General features: G+C 42.7%; 2 protein-coding genes across 2 annotated transcripts in view; both read left to right on the plus strand.

Moving 5' to 3' along the window:
• The window catches only part of b4galnt4a (beta-1,4-N-acetyl-galactosaminyl transferase 4a), a 127,519-nt gene extending 121,869 nt beyond the window's left edge, over nt 1-5,650 (plus strand). Inside the window, exons 15-20 of the mRNA XM_069701857.1 lie at nt 2-381; nt 506-659; nt 1,148-1,220; nt 1,957-2,110; nt 2,439-2,565; nt 3,221-5,650. Of these exons, the coding sequence (XP_069557958.1) occupies nt 2-381; nt 506-659; nt 1,148-1,220; nt 1,957-2,110; nt 2,439-2,565; nt 3,221-3,335 (1,003 nt within the window). The 3' untranslated portion in view covers nt 3,336-5,650. The remainder of the gene's footprint in view (nt 1; nt 382-505; nt 660-1,147; nt 1,221-1,956; nt 2,111-2,438; nt 2,566-3,220) is intronic.
• A 2,186-nt stretch (nt 5,651-7,836) lies between these two features.
• abtb2b (ankyrin repeat and BTB (POZ) domain containing 2b) overlaps nt 7,837-19,352 on the plus strand; it is a 43,776-nt gene continuing 32,260 nt past the window's right edge. The window contains exon 1 of the mRNA XM_069701858.1: nt 7,837-9,231. Coding sequence (XP_069557959.1) covers nt 8,340-9,231 — 892 coding nt within the window. The 5' untranslated portion in view covers nt 7,837-8,339. The remainder of the gene's footprint in view (nt 9,232-19,352) is intronic.

The raw sequence follows: 19,352 nt of genomic DNA on the forward strand, positions 1-19,352 counted from the left end.
GGATCTACACCCTGCTGCGCATCATCAACATTGAGAAGCGGCGCGACTCGGCAAGAGGGAACCGCTACCTGGTGGAGCTGGAGCTCATGGAGAGAGGCCGCAATGTGGTGCGTCTTTCAGAATACATTTACCTGCTGCTCCACCGCGGCAGGCAAGGAGAGGAAAGCCTGGAGAACACCGACTCTGCCCCGGCCTCGGCTCTGGCTTCGGTCCCCTCTGCTGCCACGCCCAGCCTCACCACCCCACCGCCACCTCCTCCCACCAGGTCCCCCGCCCGGCCCGCAGCGACGCCGTGGAGCACTGCCTATGCTAAGCCTCTGCTCTGCGAGCCAGTCATGCTGCAGTGGAGGAGAGATGTCATGGTGCACTTTGTGGTGCCAGGTCAGTCAAATGATCTCTTCCGAATACACATCATTAAAGTACTTTTCAGAAGAGTAATTTCTTTGAATTGTTTTGTTTTCCTAACTTCCTGTCCCATTCTTTCTTCGGTCCTACTGTCCAACAGTGAAAAACCAGGCTCGATGGGTACAACAGTTTATCTCTGACATGGAGAAACTTCATCGGCAGACAAAGGATGACAACTTCAGCATCATCATTGTCGACTTTGAGAGTGAAGACATGGACGTGGAGCAGGCACTTAGGGAGAGCAGTGTGCCAAGGTGTGTGCATGCAACACAAGCGACTATGAAATATTCAATTCAATTCAATTCAACTTTATTTATATAGCACCAAATCACAACATAGGTTATTTCATGGCACTGAACACATTAAAGTCTGTACAGCAAGACTTTATAATATTAAACAGAGAAACCCAACAATTCAACAATTCCCACATAAGCTAGGAGGGGGAAAAAAAACTCCTCTTTAAGGGAGAAAAACCTCCAACAGAGGGAAGGAAAAACTCCCTCTTAACAGGAAGAAATCTCCGACAGAACCAGGCTCAGAGGTGGGTGGCCATCTGCCTCCACCGGTTGGGGTGAGAGGAGAGCATAGAGAGAAAAGGACAGCATAGAGATAGAAGAGAAGAACTGTTGGTGGAGACGACAAGCGCAGGGCAGAGACATGCAGCTCCATGAAATATGACTTAAGATAAATCATAGAAGATTTTGTACCATTTAACTTTGTGTGTATATTTGTGTTTGGGCAGATATGAGTATCTTCGTAGAGAAGGGAACTTTGAGCGCTCAGCAGGACTGCAGATTGGAGTGGACACGATCGAGGTCAGAGACACAAACACACAGAGGGAAGACAACAATATGTGAGCTGGCATGAAAAAGGCACTCACTGAAGGTCAGACACTCACACTGACCACATGACCTTTACTGGCTGATGGACAGACGGGAAGAACACTCATGCATAATGAATACATCACTGCTAGGCTGGTCTGTCACGGGTTGCGGATCTCGCCCTTATCTCCGAGCCTCCTCCTGCCTCCCTTGGCCCTCTCCCACAGAGCCCAGCTGTGGATGACGGGGAATTGCTTAGACAGATAGCTGCAGTTCTTCTGTCATGTGTATACCATAGCTGTCACATCCACTCCCTCTCACAGGTTATTTGTGTGCATGGGCCCTTACACCATTCTCTGGCTGTCTCTCTATCACACACGCTTGCACACCCACCGATGGGGGGCTCGGAGCGGCTGGAAATTTTGACAGACATTGATCCGTCAGTCGAGTGTCAGTGCTGTCATCGAAGGATGACAGGGCTGTCACTCATGTCTAAATGACCTGCGGGTTCTTGAAGTGAAGACAAGCCACTGATGGTGTGCCCAGACTTCGCCACTCTCTTTTAATCCTACAATCCCATATAAGGGATATGCAAACATTCACACTTGCAATAGCTCATACACACTATCACCACACACACTTTTCTTCCTCCTGGTACACAGGAAGATTTAGAGATTGTTTTGATTTAATAAACATGTATGTGAGTGTTTGTTTGCATTTTCTCTCACAGGATAGTCACAGTATCGTGTTCCTGTGTGATCTGCACATCCACTTTCCTCTCAACATCTTGGAAAGCATCAGGAAGCACTGTGTTGAGGGACGCCTCGCTTTTGCCCCCATTGTCATGAGACTCAGCTGCGGTAGTTCACCTCAGGAGCCTGATGGTAACACACAATACACACACACACACACACACACACATTACAAGCATGCAGAAATATGTCTGTCCTCATACAGGAGTAATCACATTTACATATTAACAGTTGTTGTTTTTTTGTCTTAACCACTCATTAACCAGTTACAGACAACTACTGTACTGTGAATTAAAAATTTCCCTCTGAGGGATTAATAAAGTATATAACTATCTATCTATCGACAGGTTTCCATGCATTTTCATGCATAATAAACACACTTGCATTAGGAGCATATACAGTGTCAGACTTTCTTTTTTATCATAATTACTTGCTCATAGTTCCCTTTCTTGGCTTTCAGGTTACTGGGAGGTAAACGGCTTCGGCCTGTTTGGAATCTATAGGTCGGATTTTGATAAGATTGGAGGAATGAACACCGAGGAATTCAAAGACCGCTGGGGTGGAGAGGATTGGGAGCTGCTAGACAGGTAACCCTGCAACAATACAGCACAAACCCTACTAAAAGCTTTCTAAATAAAAAAAATTTGTGAGAAAGGGTGTCTCTGTATAGTAGATTTTAGAGTTAAACATTAAACACCTCTTAAAGGCAGAGTGGGTTTTACATAGAAGTTTGTGTATTGCAAGCTTCCAAATGTTTGACTAACGAACATTTTGGACAAGATCTATGACAAATATTCAACGTGTGAACGTACGTCCTTCTACTAACATCAAGAAAGGATGCTTCTATTAAAACTTAGAAGCAGCCAATTAAAGGGTTTGTTTAAAAAAAAAAACACACATCTAGCCCTTGAGCCAGGCAGATAGTTTTAGTTTCTCTAGATTCTGTCCAGGTTTTAAGATGTCCATCTCCCAGGTTGCTGCCTCCATGGCAGAAAATTATAAATGTTGATGAAATTTGTATTTCTTTTAACTTTTAAGATGTATTATGTGTATATTTAAACCATCACAAACAGACTTTTACTGATATTATTTGTATACGATTGGAGGGAATCTCAAGCCTGGCAAGTTCAAAACTTGAACAAATAAAACCTAAACTATTTGTTTGTCTAAAAGCCACCCAGATGTAATCACAGTGGCCTGACAACAAGAAAACAACTGTGTCTTTCCTTCCCTTCCCTCCAGGGTGCTGCAGAATGGTTTGGAAGTAGAGCGATTACGCTTGAGGAACTTCTTTCACTACTACCACTCCAAAAGAGGCATGTGGAATGCCCAAAACAAGAAAACTCCAAAGGGATAGCTGTTGGTTGGAGGATCCTAAAAAAAAAACTACCTGCAGATCCACTGTGTGTGTGAGAGAGACCTGTTGGAGCTCGCTCACTGCCTGAACTCTGCCTTTTTTTGAAACAGGCTTTTGTCAGGGACACCTTTGTTTCGACATCAGGCCCTCTTGTGCATTTGTCTGTGTGAGGGGAACTGAGTCCAAATCTGAAATTTGGAGGTGTGCTTTTTACTGTAACGCAGACAGACGTGAGTCATCACTTTGCCTCACTGACTGAACTACTGTACAGAGAGAAGAGAGTTATTTTTCTTCTCCCTCTCTGTCCTTTTTGGTGCAATGTTTTCAGACAGACTGGAAAGCAGCTGTGTGTGTGTGTGTGTGTGTGTGTGTGTGTGTGTGTGTGTGTGTGTGTGTGTGTGGGGGGGGGGGGGGTATGTATATATAAGTGTGTGCTTGTGTGTGAGTGTGCTGCCGCTTGTGTGTGCTTATGATGACAAGAAGCACCTTTTTTCTAACCAGGAGATGTGAAGACAACCTAAGATCTTTTTCTAACACTCCCACACGGGGAGCTTAATAGAATGTGTGTCAAAATGTTATTCAGATAGATGCAGACATGGTGGCGTAGCTCGAGTAGAGGAACCCTGTGTTTGGTAAAGCAGTATTTCTAAATACATCTCAACTACTACCTGTTGGATATAATTTAACTAGAGCGACTGAGGTGCTGAACTTCTTGTTATAACTGATATTATGAACCACAGAACGTTTTCTAATCAGGAAAAGCCCTTTTCCAAACGGATACATCATTTTTATATCTCTCTCTGTCCCTCTCTCTCTCTGTATCTCTTTTCTCTTCAATTCTTCCTCTAACCTTCTCAATGTCACACTAATTTGTCTATTTATATCTGCTAAAACATCATTCTGTAATATCAGTTTAACATATGATCATTCATATTGATGCTAGCTATCTGTTATAACTGGATTTTTTTTTAAATTATTATTATTGACTTACGTTTGCTCTGCTGTTAGGTATTTAAAAGGGTTTTTCATTTATTCTGACTAAGTAAGGATGCACTAACAATTGGTCTGCTACTTGCCATTCAGAAACACTGAATTTGTGAAGAAATCACACTTTAAAACTCTACTGACTATATCCTTTATTCCCTCCAGATCTCTAAACTCATTGTCAGCTGGAACAAAAAACTGTAAAAGGGGGAGCAGGGATAACAAAAAGCTTTTCAATGTTTGATTTAATGTTATCATACCATTGTTTTGAGCATTTTCTGAGCTGAGTGGTGCATTTCAGATATTGGATTTTAGGGATTAAAACTATATTCCTCATGAAAATACCACAGAGACAGGGAATGCTCTGCTGTTGAAAACATCGACACTTTTATTTTGGGCTTGTTTAAGGCTCTTACAGAAGGAGCCACCAGTTTGTGTGTCAGACACAATGCGGCAAGGCATGGCTGTTTCACAAATGTGTGCCTTTATCAGGGTTTGGCTGCAGGCAGTTTTTTAAACTAACGACTGAAGAGGGCAGGGACAGACAGAAATACAATGTTATTTATCAGCAGGCTGTAATGTCACTGTAAATTCAGCAACACTGTAAAAAGAGGGAAATAACGTCTTTATTGGATTACAGACGTGTCAGTGTGTTTGTTGTGCAACGTATTATTGTAAAAGAAAGAATGACATAATTGGGTTGAACTTTTTGATGATATGAAGTGCTCACTGTTGAGGTAGACATAGAGGTAGACATGTTAAGAATGACTACTGAGTAGGAACAGAGGGTGTAATGGAGACTCCCTGGCAGCTGCAGTCCAGCAGGACCCCACCTGCTCCCATTATTTTGACTGGAGGCCGGGCTCCTAATGCCTATGTTTATGCAACATGGTACTTATATTGACGGGGAGAGGCTGGAGGGTTCTTGGCTGGACATATATATGGATGAGTGCTAATGATCTATTATTGACTATATGATTGTCAAAATGCCCTCCAAGACCCTTTTTTGTCTCTACAGGAAAAAGGTCTATACTGTACATCATTTAACACTGACATGGGACTATTTAAAAATAAAGGAAACACATTAAATAGAAGACTATATTATATATATATATACAATATGTATATATGTACATATATACATATATATATATACATATATAGACATATATATAAGAAATATAAAAATGAAAAATAGGAATATACATTCCAAGGTAATTTCTGTGAAATTGTTTTGTAGAGAAAAGGTTTTAAGAATGTATTGTACTTTTATTTTGATTTGTTGGTTTTTTGCAAATAAAATTTTATGCTTACGTCCAGATAATATTTTACATGTATTTTTGTTGTTTGTTTACTTTTTTATTATTGTCTCCTCCTTAAATATTTGTCAAATTAGAGCAAAAACTAATGTAGTCCCAATAATTCCCAATCTGACCACATGGTGGTGCTCCACCCACAGAGGCACATGTACCTGGGGTGTGTTGACTAAGTGTGGGATACCAGACAGTATGAATGAGTAGACATTAACAAAAAAAAATTCCCCTCCCACACATGAACAAACACACCCACAGTGTATCAGGTCACTTCCTCTATGCAAACAATTCAGCTATTCCCGACAACATGTGAGTACCTAATTCTGATTGTGTGACATCATAAGGCATATTTATGTAAATCAAGCAGAATTTTTGTAACCAAATCCATAGAATTCACTTAAAAGCATAAAAGAAATGTCTGTGTTAACTTGTCAAGCCTTTTCCTTGAGATCTTTTTCTTAATAAACTAAAATAAATAATAATACTAAATAAAGCATATTAGCTAGATTAAGAAATATTTAAACTATAAACTACTTTAAGTGTGTTTTGCCAAGATTTCAACAGGCCCTAACAATTTTATTTGTAGCTACAAAAACTAAACAATTACATATTATTTCATGTTAAAACCCTCTGCGACCCTCACTCTGTTTATACTCACTACACTATTTAAATTCTTCTACCATCACGTATTATGACCAAAGCAGAGAGAAAAGCAAACATTATGATCGTAACAATTAAAATTCCCTGCAGAGCTGACATGTTTTGGACCACTTTTAATCATTTGCAGAGTTGTCATTCCCCCCTGTGCGCCGCTTTGTTCTGGGTGGTGGGCTGGCTTGACTTCTGCATGCACACAGAGAAAGACTATGAGGTAAGCACTGTCCACACCACAGCTACATGAGGTCTGCATGAGTCAAGTGCTAACCTCCTGTGATTTCCTCTACGCCCTGAGTGTCTTCTGTTCTGGAGTATAGCTTTGACTAACAGCACCAAACTGGGGAGGTTAACTGGACTGCAAAGATGACTCCCTGAGTTCCCCTGACTGAGTAATTCATTGTGTGTGAGTGTGTATCAGAGTCAGTTTTTTCACTTTACTGCTATGTCCTGTAACATTTAGGTCTGTATATGTGCAAGAAAAACATTCATTACAGCCACTTTCACAATATACAGCAGTCTCACAGGCATGCAGAGCAAGTGTTCAGCTCTATATACCCATTATGTAATAGTGTTGGACTGTGTCCCAATGGAGACCCACCCTATACCTGTCGATGTGACTGCAGAGTGATGAGAAGCAGGCAGTCACGGGCCTCTTCGACATGTTTGCTTTATTTCAACTGAAGCATGTTACAGCACTTAACCAGGAAACACAAACAGAGATACACGATGATCCAAAACTCGTAAGAGGGTTTTCTCAGACTTTTCTTTTTGTGAAAGCAGGAGCTGCCTGACACTTTTTTGGAATTATGTCTGCTGCACTGGTACTAAATGAGCATAATGTCGAGGACTAGTCAATCCAATTTCCTCAGTTGAAAGTGAAAAATCAGAAGAAAAATAGAAAGAAGAAAGACATTTTAACACTTCAGTCTCCTTTGTAATCCCAAATTAGCTTTTAAAATGCAATATCACTGAAAACCCTAAACCTCGTCAAATTCAAGCAAACACTACTCCACCTTTTACATCCTTATCGAAGGCTTTACAGATTCAGTTTCTGCTGCAGGTTGCAGGTGAGATTAGCTCATGTGCAGGCAGCAAGCCAAGACCTGTGAGTGAACATGAGCTGGAGTCTGACTGATGGTTTTGTCTCCTAGTAACTCACCAGAAGAAACATTGGGGAACTAGGCACAAATTTATAATAAAAATGTTTTTGTCAATTAAATCATATTTGAATCATTCTCAATTTATGATAACAAACAAATATTGTGATCCCAAAGTTGCTGAATTGATGTGAAGATTTTACAATAACGCTGCATCAGTGTGTTGAGCGCGCTCGAGCAAATAGGACACACAAGTTAAGGAACTTCGTTCGTTTGAGGCTCATTCGAGGCAAAAGAAAGTTTACTTTTTCCTCCAGCTGAGGAAACCTTTGGGGTGTACTCTAATTGGCTGACGTAAGTATCAGCTATCTCCTGATTGGTTGCTGAGCTGCTTCCGTGTTGTCATTCAGCAGCAGTCCCTCCCTCTCAAACATCTGTAGATGTCAGAGTCCCTCCGGCAGCCTGTTCGTTACGCGGCGCAGTCAGAGGAGAGTCATGAAGTAAACTCGGACTATTTACACGGTTATCTACGAAAACTTAACAGTTTGCAATCTGATGAGCGGATCAAACGAGGCTTGTTCTCATGAGGGAAGTTGAGTGTGGCTGCACTCAGAGAGCGAGAGGACATTTGGCCGAAGGTTAAAAGACTGCGATTACTGGAGGAAAGTTTAAAACCCTGTGCTGGTCGGGGGGAAAGGTGAGACGGGTGCGACTCAACTTTTTCTGACTGCCCCGCTTGTTAACAAGAATACTGAGAGGTTTCATCTGCCTGTTTAGTAGTGGTATTTCGCTGCCCTGCATTGAACTACACTCAGCAGCATGTCAGACAAGTGTTGCGCCGTGTAACCAGTTCATCCAGCTCGGCGGGGAGTTTCCACGACTGCTTGATTGACTTTCAGGTAAACCTCAGACGAGGTCTCCCAAAGTGTCCCTGTGAACGCACTTGGGCAATAATGGCTGGTTTGAGCAATGTCCACATGAAAACCCTGGAGGACCTGACGCTGGACTCGGGCTACGGGGCGGGGGACTCCTGCAAATCCCTCAGCCTGTCCTCCTCCAAGTCAAACTCCCAGGCCTTCATGACGGCCCCTCACCGGGGGAACTGGTGGTATTACTCCGGCTCCATGAACAGCAGGAACAACAGCTGGGACACGGTCAACACGGTCCTTCCCGAAGACCCAGAGGACATCTTCTCCAAGTGCCCCCGCTTACCTGAGCTGGAAGAATTCCCCTGGACCGAGGAGGAGGTGGCCAAGATCTTGCGTAAAGTGGCCGAGAGTGGGAGCATTAAATGGGGGCCCACGTCTGTGTTCTCTCCGGAGGCTGTGAGGCGGCTGTCCGCTCTCCTCCGCAGGGCTCTGATCCGCATCTCCAGAGAGGCTCAGCGGCTCAGTGTCATGCACTGCCGTTGCACACGCTTCGAGGTGCAGAGCGCCATGAGGCTGGTGCTCAGCTGGGCCCTGGCCGACCACTGCGTCTCTGCTACGGTCAAAGCGATCTCCATGTACAGCATGAGCGCCGGCGAGCTGCTGAGGAAGGGCAAGTCCGCCCGCTGCGGCCTCTCCTTCTCCGTGGGGCGCTTCTTCCGCTGGATGGTGGACACCCGCATCTCTGTGCGCATTCACGAGTACGCGGCAATATGCTTAACTGCGTGCATGGAAGCTCTGGTAGAGGAGATTGGAGCCCGGGTGCTCATGGCCGAGCGGGGTCATCCAGGGCCGGAATCAGGGTCAGGATGCGCCCCCGTGAGTGCAGAGGCCCTGGAGGGGGTGGTGAACAATGACGCGGAGCTGTGGGGAGTCCTGCAACACTATGAGCACCTGATCTGCGGGAAGAACGCCAACGGTAAATATGTTTTAAAGTCTCCTTTCAGTGCACTTAAATCAACAAAATGTCCAGTTGTTCTGCGGGTAAGCTGATGCAATGTAGCTTTCAGTGACCGTTTTGCTCGCGGTAGGCTAATTGCATGTCAAAATTCATCCCAAACAATTTTTTTCCCTGTCACACTTTCTCCTTCCTGAGTGCTAGTCACAACTTTCCACTCCCTCACAATCCATGTGTGGAAAAGGTGAACCGTGGGCTGCTGCTGGATACAATAGCAGCTCTTTGTGCATAAGCGTTTGATGGATTTGTTGCTAATTTGACTTGTCAGAATTGGAAAATAACAGTGCAGACACATCTGATAGGAACAAAGGAAGCCTTTTCTCTCCGACCGAGGTCACACGAGAAGAAATGACCGCTGGATTCTGTGTTGCGCAGAGAAATCTGATTCGCTGTCATCTGTCGGTTGCAAGATTGAGTCCTCACATGTCACTCATGAGTTCTGCTGTTGTGATTAGGGGTGCAGAGAGCCTTTCCAGTCCTGTTGACGCAGCGCTCTCTTTATGCTGACTTCACTTCTCTGCCTCTTACTGTGTTGGCTACACTGCTTTAAAATCCTCCCTTTCTTCCATTTCCTCATCCTTGCACTCCTCTCCTCCTTTTGGACAGATGCCTTTCACTCACCACCATGCGCACATATCTTACATCTCACTCTTCCTCCTTTCTCTTCCAGCTCCAGCTGTGCGTCCTGCTCCCTGTCCATTTGTTCCCTCCACCATCACATCCCTCCTCAATCAACTCTCTTTCTCAGCCCTCTTTCTCAAACCTTAGTATACTCATAGAGCTCTTTCCATGACTGTTTTGGCAGCCCAGTGTTGAGTTGATTCATGAGCTTGTGTCCGGACAATGTAACCAGCCTTTGTTTTGTGGCCCACTACCAGCTCCCTGGAGCAGAGCTTTTTACTGCAGCACAATGGCCTTTTGTTGTGTGATCATACAGCTTAGCTCAACACGGAGGGAGTGAAAACAAATGCTGGGGAAGCACACTAGTGTACATTATGCACAACAGAGAGAGAGAAAATAAGTGGACATAGCCAGTATGACAGGGCTGCAATTAGAAGGCTCACGATCTGATCTGAGTTAAGACATTATCATGCTAGAACACCTTTCTTTGCAAGAATGGCATGCATGTGGCGAAGAGGCCCATGTTGCCAACTTTGTAAAGATCTGAAATCAATCAGCATTTAACACACACATACACACTTATTCACGTCTACATTTTAAATTCTGTGAAACTTCCACTGGTTTCATCATCACATCCGCTCCATTTTCAGCCTGCATGTGCTAAAAACAAGAGTGCTGCTGTGTGCTGAACTTGCCTGTTATCTGGCCATGTGTTTAAGTTGGAGCTATTTCATTGCAAAATACGTTAAAGAGCAGCTTTTTTTTTCCCACCATTTAACCAGATGTCTTTCGCTTTGGTTTAGACCAGCCTATTTTAATTCAGTCATTGGCTCTGAGAAAGACCTGTGTGTGTGTGTGTGTGTGTGTGTGTGTGTGTGTGTGTGTGTGTGTGTGTGTGTGTGTGTGTGTGTGTGTGTGTGTGTGTGTGTGTGTGTGTGTGTGTGTGTGTGTGTGTGTGTGTGTGTGTAATAACAACAGACTATTATTCTGACCACCCTAGCTTTTTATAGGCCCAGGACTGGGCTGTGGAAGCCACATACCCCTCTACCACCTTACCACCTGACATCCCACACCCAGAAAGGGTCTTTCTGCAACCCTCCTGCTGCTGATGCTAAACAAAAAGCAAAGATCCATTTTACCTTTTCAAACCAGATCGGGTAGACTACTGATCATTATGGAATGGCACAATCTGATAAAACTCTGCCTTCTCACTTGATTTCTCTTTCTGACTCTTTTTTCTTTCTCAGGGTCTGACCCACATCTGGAACTCTTTAAGTCAGAAATGACTTCTACGGCTCCAATAACAAAACTGAAAACTCCTTCCCTCCCTCCTCTCCTCTTGCCCTCTCATGCTCAGTCTCGCTTTTGGCTCCCTCTTCTTTTCCTCTTTTTTTTTTTTTTTTTTTTTTTACTCTGCCATTGCATTCACGTCCACCTCATCTTTATCTGTTTATTTTGTTCTGGTCTACAGGGAGTGCATTAGAGGAACCCAATTGTAATGTGCCAGGATCTTATTCATTACACATGCACACAGTTGCCCGAGCACGTTCACATTGCACACCACTGCAACCAGTCTAGGCTGCTTTGCATGTGTTCAAATGGCTCCACAGCACTAGTTGAACTCAGTGCATAATACCATTATACAGAGGAATCTATTTGTCATTCATTTCTCCTCACAAGGAAATAGCATGAGCGAGCTCCTTCTGGTATAATTTGTATTGTTAGTACTGTGCTGCATTTTAAAGTGCAGAGTAGTAGCTCCACTAATAGACAATGGAAGTGGCTATGAAATCATTGATCTTTATGACTGGCACACAGATGTTTGTTAAACTCTTGTCTGGCTTGAAGGACAATTTCCAAGTACAGCTTTTATTTCTTCTTCTCAGTTCTCAGACTTTGTAGTTGTTTTCCATAGAGGCAGGCATAGTAGCAGGGTCATTAGTTCTTGAGCATGGAGTTTAACTCTACCACCATCTCCATTCAAGCTTTTCTGTGGCCAATAGAAGAAAATTGCGGTTGCTCTATGGCTCAAATGTGATTAATTGCATGAATTTGAAGCAGGGACTTGGTGAAAGAGAGCATTCATGCTCAAAAATAATGTACCTGGACAGATAAGTGTAGATTTGGTCCAGTACTAACATTAAAGCAAAATTCAGTCTTCCTTCTCCAGCTCTGTAAAAGTAGTAAAAAGGCTGCTATTGGTTTGGGGTGCACTGAGAGAGTATATGATTTGCTACTCAGTATTTCCCTAAATATGTATTTAGCCCAGAAAGAGGCGTGGGAACAGTGGGCAGAAAGATGTAGGGAGAGCAGCCCAGCACTGTGGTCAACACAGATGGAGAAACCAGCACTCCCACAAAATACACTCCCTGTTCCACAAATCTGGAGCAGGATCAAATGCACTTTTGGGATACATATGAGGACATTAATATTATGGTGAAATAATATTAAGTCCATGCTTGAGTGTTGGGCACGCTGCAGATTTGCTCGGGTATTAATATACAGTCGTTGGCCTTAACCATCCAGTTTTATTCAGGTTATCCTTGTGAACACTGTCAGCAGGCAAGTGTTTACGTTAAGTCAATAAGTCATGTAGCTTTAGTGGATAATCAGGGTTAAATCCTCCACAAAACATTACAGTTTATGTTTGTGAGTGTGTGTGTGTGTGTGTGTGTGTGTGTGTGCGCGAGTGTAATGTGCGGGTGCATGTACCACCCCTGGCCATACACACACACACACACACACACACACACACAGAAAGTGATGGTCCATGTCACTGCTTGCACTGGCTTCTTGTCTGGTCCCAGCTGTAAAAACACTGACCCATTAGAGTGCTGGTGCACACGTGTTTCAATAGGCTCATCTGTGGCGGTTTACGTTTTTGTTTTTTTGCGAGTACTGACCATTCTTGGAAAACCATGAGTAATGCTTTCACAGATATGATACTGCAAATGATTGGTCTGGCTATTGCAAAGCCAATAACATGGATTCTGGATCCTCCCATTGATTTCCCATCCTCTGATGCAGGTCATTGACTTTGTGAAATTAATAACGATCAAGTCAAATAACCATCTTAACAGACTGTGACTCCCCTGTGTGTAGCTGGTATTTAATTGCTCGTCTCTCTTTTTTTTTTTTTCGAACTATACATCCATTCATTTTAGCAATGCTCTTCCTATTGCATTACAGCAGCATGAGTCATGCGTCTTAACACTGTTTACAGTAAAGCACTGATAGGGATGAAGCAAAGAGAGATGAGGATGACAGATAGTCGAGGGAAAAAAAGGCCAAGTGACATAAATAGAGACACAGAAATAGTGATTGCAAACTTGAAAGCCTTCATTGCTTCATGTCTTGATTTAGTCTTCCTCATCGCATTCTTGGAGAGCAATAGTTTAGTCTTCTGTTCACAGAGAAGAGGAACGGTCCAATTGATATTAAATGTCTTAGGCTTGTTTACATTGGTGAATGTGCTGGAGGTGTGTCAGAGTCATCGCTGTGGTTCTCAAGGGAATCGGTCCTGCGCGTAGGGTTGGGCTTGCAGCCGGCGCAGCTAATGGACGACTGGCTGGAAGATGGTTGGAATATTGGATGAGTGCATTGCTTGAATGGTAGCAATGGTTTGAAAGGAACCACAGTGCAACACATCATCCCAGAGTGAAGTCTGGCTCAAAACATGTGGTACTTTGACACTGATATAGGAATTGCCAATATCACCTACAGTTTTAATGCATTTCATACATATTTTTGTGTAAATATGATTCACTTTTATTTTTATTCACAGATGAATAAAAAAAAACTCCTACTTGGGTAGAAATGAACAATGGACTTAAATATATTAGCGTCAGCCTGAGGTTACTTAAAATGCACCTCGCCCAAAGAGTCTGCACACATCACAAATCCAGAAAAACATGACTTCACATGTAAAAGTACTTGGGTGTAAGAAAATATGGATCCACTTGAGTATCATGTTATATTTTCAATGAATAGTGTACAGGTAAAGATTTGTGACTGTTAGAAAAATTACTCAGAGGCTTGGTTCAAAATCAAACATATCGGACATTTATTCTTGCAAGAAGGAGCAAATACATACCACCTTCAAAGAGAGGTGTCCAGCATTGCTCCCAGATCTCCTCCGTAGGGCAGCTTTTATACAGTGTGACAAACAATTGACAGTCACCCCTAATTCCTTTGCATGGTAATACTGAGTTGGTTGTAGGTCACAAGATAAGGACACAGGGGAGTCGTCAATTAGATGCAGAAAGTAAAACAAAAAGGAATCTCTTGAAAATAAGAGAGAAAACAAAAGAGACTTTTCGGAGCCTTCTTGACAAGAGGCTTTCTGGAGCCACAATGCAAACAAGAGGAAGAGGCAAATCTTTTTTTTTCCATCAGTGACAATTCCTTCCTCAGATTGCACAAACAGTAGTGCTATTTTTTCAATGTATTGAACCTTAAACCCCATCTCATTATTTGCATCATATTACCAGATTCTTGCCAATATGCAGCCGTAAAAAAAAGTACACATACGCACCTGTGCACAAATGGAATAGTGTTGATACACAGCAGAACTGAAGTTAGGAATTTAAAAATAAAGATGACATAACCAGAACATCTTTGAAAGTGATGAGTCACTAATGCAGGGCCAAACCCAGTGATGGACTTCGCACAGGCACGTCTCTAATCAAAGCACTTGTATGATGTTGCTGTGAGCCGGAAGAGGACCTTTGTTCTTGGACTGAGGCTGAGGAATCAATTGTGTTTTTGAGCACAAATGACAGAAAATTCTGCACAAGCCAATCAGTGCTTCTTTGGATCATATTGGCCTTGGTTGCTACAGGTTACCAGCCTTTGTTTGGCCATCCTGCCCATTAATCTATAGCTACAGCAACTCAAGCCAAAAAGGAAAAAGGGGTACGATGGCAACGTCACGAATAATGGCTCAACATTGGCCTGAATGTGTGAGACTAAGGTGCAACAGAAGGTGAAATCAAACTTTACAGTTTAGACACACTAAGAGGGGATAGAGCAAATCAAGGACTTTCTTCATGTAACATTTACGTATTGTGGCATATATTTCTACTCTCTTCTCTGCTAGAGATCTTACCTTTACATAAGGTAGAAATGGTACAAAAATAGTTTTCATTAGAGTTTGAGGCAAATATGTAAAGCTAAGAAATAAATAGGCTACCCATTAAATAAGATGGTTTTGTGTATATTTCCTTTCTAAATCTTCAGGTCAAAATATGCTCCGAAAAGTAATATTCAATACACAATATACTTTAATTGTGATTTAAAATGCAAAAAGGACTATATGCATAACATACTCCTCACTTACAGTAAAAAAAAATGTAAATGTCTTTTATTGTGCGCACTCAGACACAAACAAAGTGCAATCATACCAAAGCAAGAAATTGCTCCTAAAAGATTCTCGATCCTGCCACCACACCACCCTCTCACATTTAACTCGGAGACGGTCTGATTAAGTGTTACAGACCATGGTTTAGTAAAAAAAAAAAAAAACACATTTAGACAGTGCTCCATTCAGTCTTTAATTTGGTTGTTCAATGCACATCAGTTCCGCCTTGCCTTTAAACATTTGTTCAGTTCAAATATCTCACAAAGAGCAAACTTTGAATAACTCTCCTTCTCTGTGTCAAACCACAAGCCCCTGCTAAAATAATCAGTTTGCCGGCTCCTTACCCGGAAAAATCAATGCCAACCATCACAGTCCTAATTGCTAATAGGCATTAGCTGGCATGTATCAGTTTCTCTGCATGTGTGCTTCAGCAAAACTGAAGCCAGCCACTGTAGTCGATTTTGTGGGTGATTTTGTGGGTGATCTGCTTGTAATATTTAATTACACACCAACAGATCAGATGGGACAGCATAGAGGGGAATCTGCGAGTGTGTAGTTTAAGGGGAAACAGATTTGTATGACCAGGGATCGGATATAATAACCCCTTACTGTGTTCTCTGGTGAAATCTGTTTGAGTCCAGCTGACTTATCTAGGTTGGTTCGAGCCAAATCTCTGCAGCTGAGGAAGAGTTTGTGTCCGTGTGCAGGATTGCTTCAGTGTATGCATGTATCCGTGCCAAAGGAAGGACTGTGATCACTTCAGCCAGCGCTGGAAAAAAAAAAGAAAGAAAAAAAAGAAGAACACATCTTCTTTTAGATGTTCCTCAGCCAAGCTAGGAAACTGATTTTATTTTTTTATTATTTTTTTTTTCTCCTTTCAAGTCTAAACTGTTGTTCTTGTAAACGGACTGAAAGAGGGAGTTTTTTGTGACACTGTCAGTGACCGCTTTGTCCGGCGGAGTCAGAGAAGCAGTGTGTGGAGGCTGAATGGCAGATATATTGCATTGGAAAAGCAAACACACTCGTTGGTAGACTCACCGTTAGGCACGCAAGTCTATCTGACGATGACTTTCACACTTAGCGATACATAGAAATACTGATTTACTTATACAAATACACCACTGTAGACACAGAGGACTTTCACATTTACACAATTACAGTATAATCATGTCTTGTTATCACTATATACAGTAGTTGACAGTACAAAATAAAAAGCAGGGAAAAAAAGACATTTTAAAACGGTTTGAGTGGGGAAAAACCTCTTTCTCACACACACACACACACACACACACACACACACACACACACACACACACACACACTCGCTTCTCCTTCAGATTTACATCAAGTCACTTAAGTGTATCAAGAGCGTAACGACTTTCAGTGGACAAAGACACTTGTGAAGGACTTCTGGTCTCACTTCTTTACTGTCCAGAGCCTCACATTGTGGTTTTAGAGTCTTTAAGATAAAAATATATCACTAGAAATATTTGGCATACTTTATATAACTGTCCTTATCGTAACAAATTAGTACCACCCTCACAGTTCACCTCGCATGGGTTGAGCAATAGTAAATGCCTTGCATGACGTTTGGAAGCATTTTCTCAAACTGCCCCAAACAGCCTGTCGATTTTCCAGAGGCAGAAGTGGGTTAGAGCGATTAAGATGAAAGGAAAAGTGGCACAGAAGTGTTTAAGTGTGCCAGGTTCAGTGGGCAAAGTGCCCATTACTACAGGTTATGACAGGAGATGTGTGCACACCATAAGTAGGCCATCGCACCCTTTGATATTTCTTCTGCATGCTTTTCCTCTGATGTAGTGGTGTTGTCTCCCTCCTCTGATGGTATCTTTCTGTTTAAAAGGGAGACTGCAGTGTACTTGTGTGTGGGCATATTCGGTTTGTGTGTGTGTGTGTGTGTGTCTGTCAGCATGATTGACTGAGGGCTGACTGATTGACAGTTAACACTGGCATTCAATCGGTGATGAGTGGATACTGTGAGTGTTTAGTCTTGTTTGACTGAACCAAAGGAGATGCAGCTCTCTTTGGAACAAGAAATACGGAGTTGTGCTCTTTTTTTTTATTCTCTTGAAAAGTTCATTGACCAGTGACAGTACTGGATGCAATGGGTTTTCATTACCACCATGAATAAGGGTAACACTCAGCCTCTTGTTTTGTTTGTGTCTTCCCCTACAATTTGCCACCCGCCCGTCTCCCAACTGTCTTGTCTGTCTTCGTCAGACTCTGGAATGTGTTTGTTTGTGTGTCGAGCCTGCAGCTTCAGCAGCAACAACACGTATGTAAACATTGAGGCTCGGCAGCTTGTTTGAACTGCTTTTTGCCCACATCACAGGACGTATCATCCCTCCCCCAAGCTGTGCTGATAGCCAGACTGCTGTGGGTTAAACTTACTGTGGTTCCAATCTAGAGTGTTTATCTTGTTATGCTCTATCAAACCTGGCCATGTAATTTTTTTTTTAAATTTATTAATTTATTTTTTTAACCTTGATTAAACCCCACCAGGATCCCTCAGCTTCCATCTCTATCTGTCTTTATACTGTTGTAGGGGCTTATTCTCAACCCACGTTGATTACAATCTCTGATTCTGGTCCTCGCCTTTGAAACTTTCATCTGTCTTATTTTCCTGTTCTCTTTTTACTTCACACTTTGCACACAAAGTGTACATACTGCAGTTGTATTTTTCAAAACTTCTCCATCTGCAACCTTGTAACCATTAACATCTCCTAAAAACATCACCTGTCGGGTGAAGGTCATCCAGATAGACATGTGGTGATTAAAAGAGCCACAGGGAGACACACGCAGCATATTTAGACCAAAACCATGTACAATAAGGCTTCTTGGAATTCCCTTGTGGTTCGTGGAGGGAAGGAGCACATTTAGAGGGCCATATGGAGAACACATGTGGGCACAGGAAAACAGACTCTGCCAAGACAGGACACCCTCTGCCGTAGTCTCTGACTGTTGATAAGATCGGCGCAGCACATCCACCGCATGTGGACTGCTTCCTGGAACCAAAATAAACCATTCAGATTCAATAAAAGAAAAATATGTGTACTATTATGGAAAATTAATAACAAAATATGTTTGGCGCGATGGAGGCGTGACTTTAAGAATCCCTATTATACACTGGGATTTAAGAGTGAGGTGTGCCCAATCATAAAATGTTTAGATAAAATTTAGGACAGAGTTGTAGCAGTTATCATCAGGTTGGCCTGGGCTGTGTTTCAACAGTAGACTTAAGACTCCTTATTACACATATTCACCCTGTACATGTGTGATCTTGCTTTGTAAATGCTGAGGATCATGTTTGGGTTTGTGTCATACAATGGCACAACTGTCCATGGCTGCTGTGATAACTAAACTCTGACCTTTGTTTGTGTTGCTCCGTGTTTGCACAGGATTTGTCTCTATGGGTCTGATCCCGCTAATTTGGGCTGCATCTGTATATAACTGCGTGCATGTGTAGGCCCGTGTCCATGTGAGTATGTGTTCAACTCTGTATTTGGATGCGAGTTCTGTCTATTCAGCCACATCTGCTCCGTCTCTCTCTGTTGGCCTCCCTCTCTGTGCTGTGTTGGCCATCTGTGTGTCACTGCCGGGTCACAGACAGTGCTGGACATAATACACTCCAGCAATGGTGGCCAAGTTTCCTCTCCAGTTTTGATATAATCTGCCTATTGAGCTTTAGATGGGTGGAGGGAGAAGATAGAAGAGGGAATGGCGTGGTATGTGGCGGAATTTAACGCCGATGAAAAGATGCCTTGTTTAGTGGTGTTTAGAGAAGTGGAACTTTGGTCAAACAACAAAATACTTGTGAAGATGATGCTTCTGTCCAGAAGATGGGTGCTCATTGTTGTCTTATTTTTGTGCAGTGTGCCTCGAGTCTACATTATATGAATTGGACTATTAGTATATTGAGTGATCTTGTGCTGGTTGTGACTGTGAATGCACGTGGAGGCTGCAGAGGAAGTCAGTCAGACAGCAGTTAAACTGAGCATGACTTAGGCTGGAGCACCCCTCAATGCTTCCCCCTCTTCTCCACCTCTGAGTGCAAAATACAGCCTCTTAAACAAACTTGCAATGC

Source organism: Brachyistius frenatus, unplaced genomic scaffold (assembly GCF_029030835.1).
Source record: "Brachyistius frenatus isolate BFR_SWC_R1_liver_20210118 unplaced genomic scaffold, ASM2903083v1 Contig_39, whole genome shotgun sequence".
NCBI lineage: Eukaryota > Metazoa > Chordata > Actinopteri > Embiotocidae > Brachyistius > Brachyistius frenatus.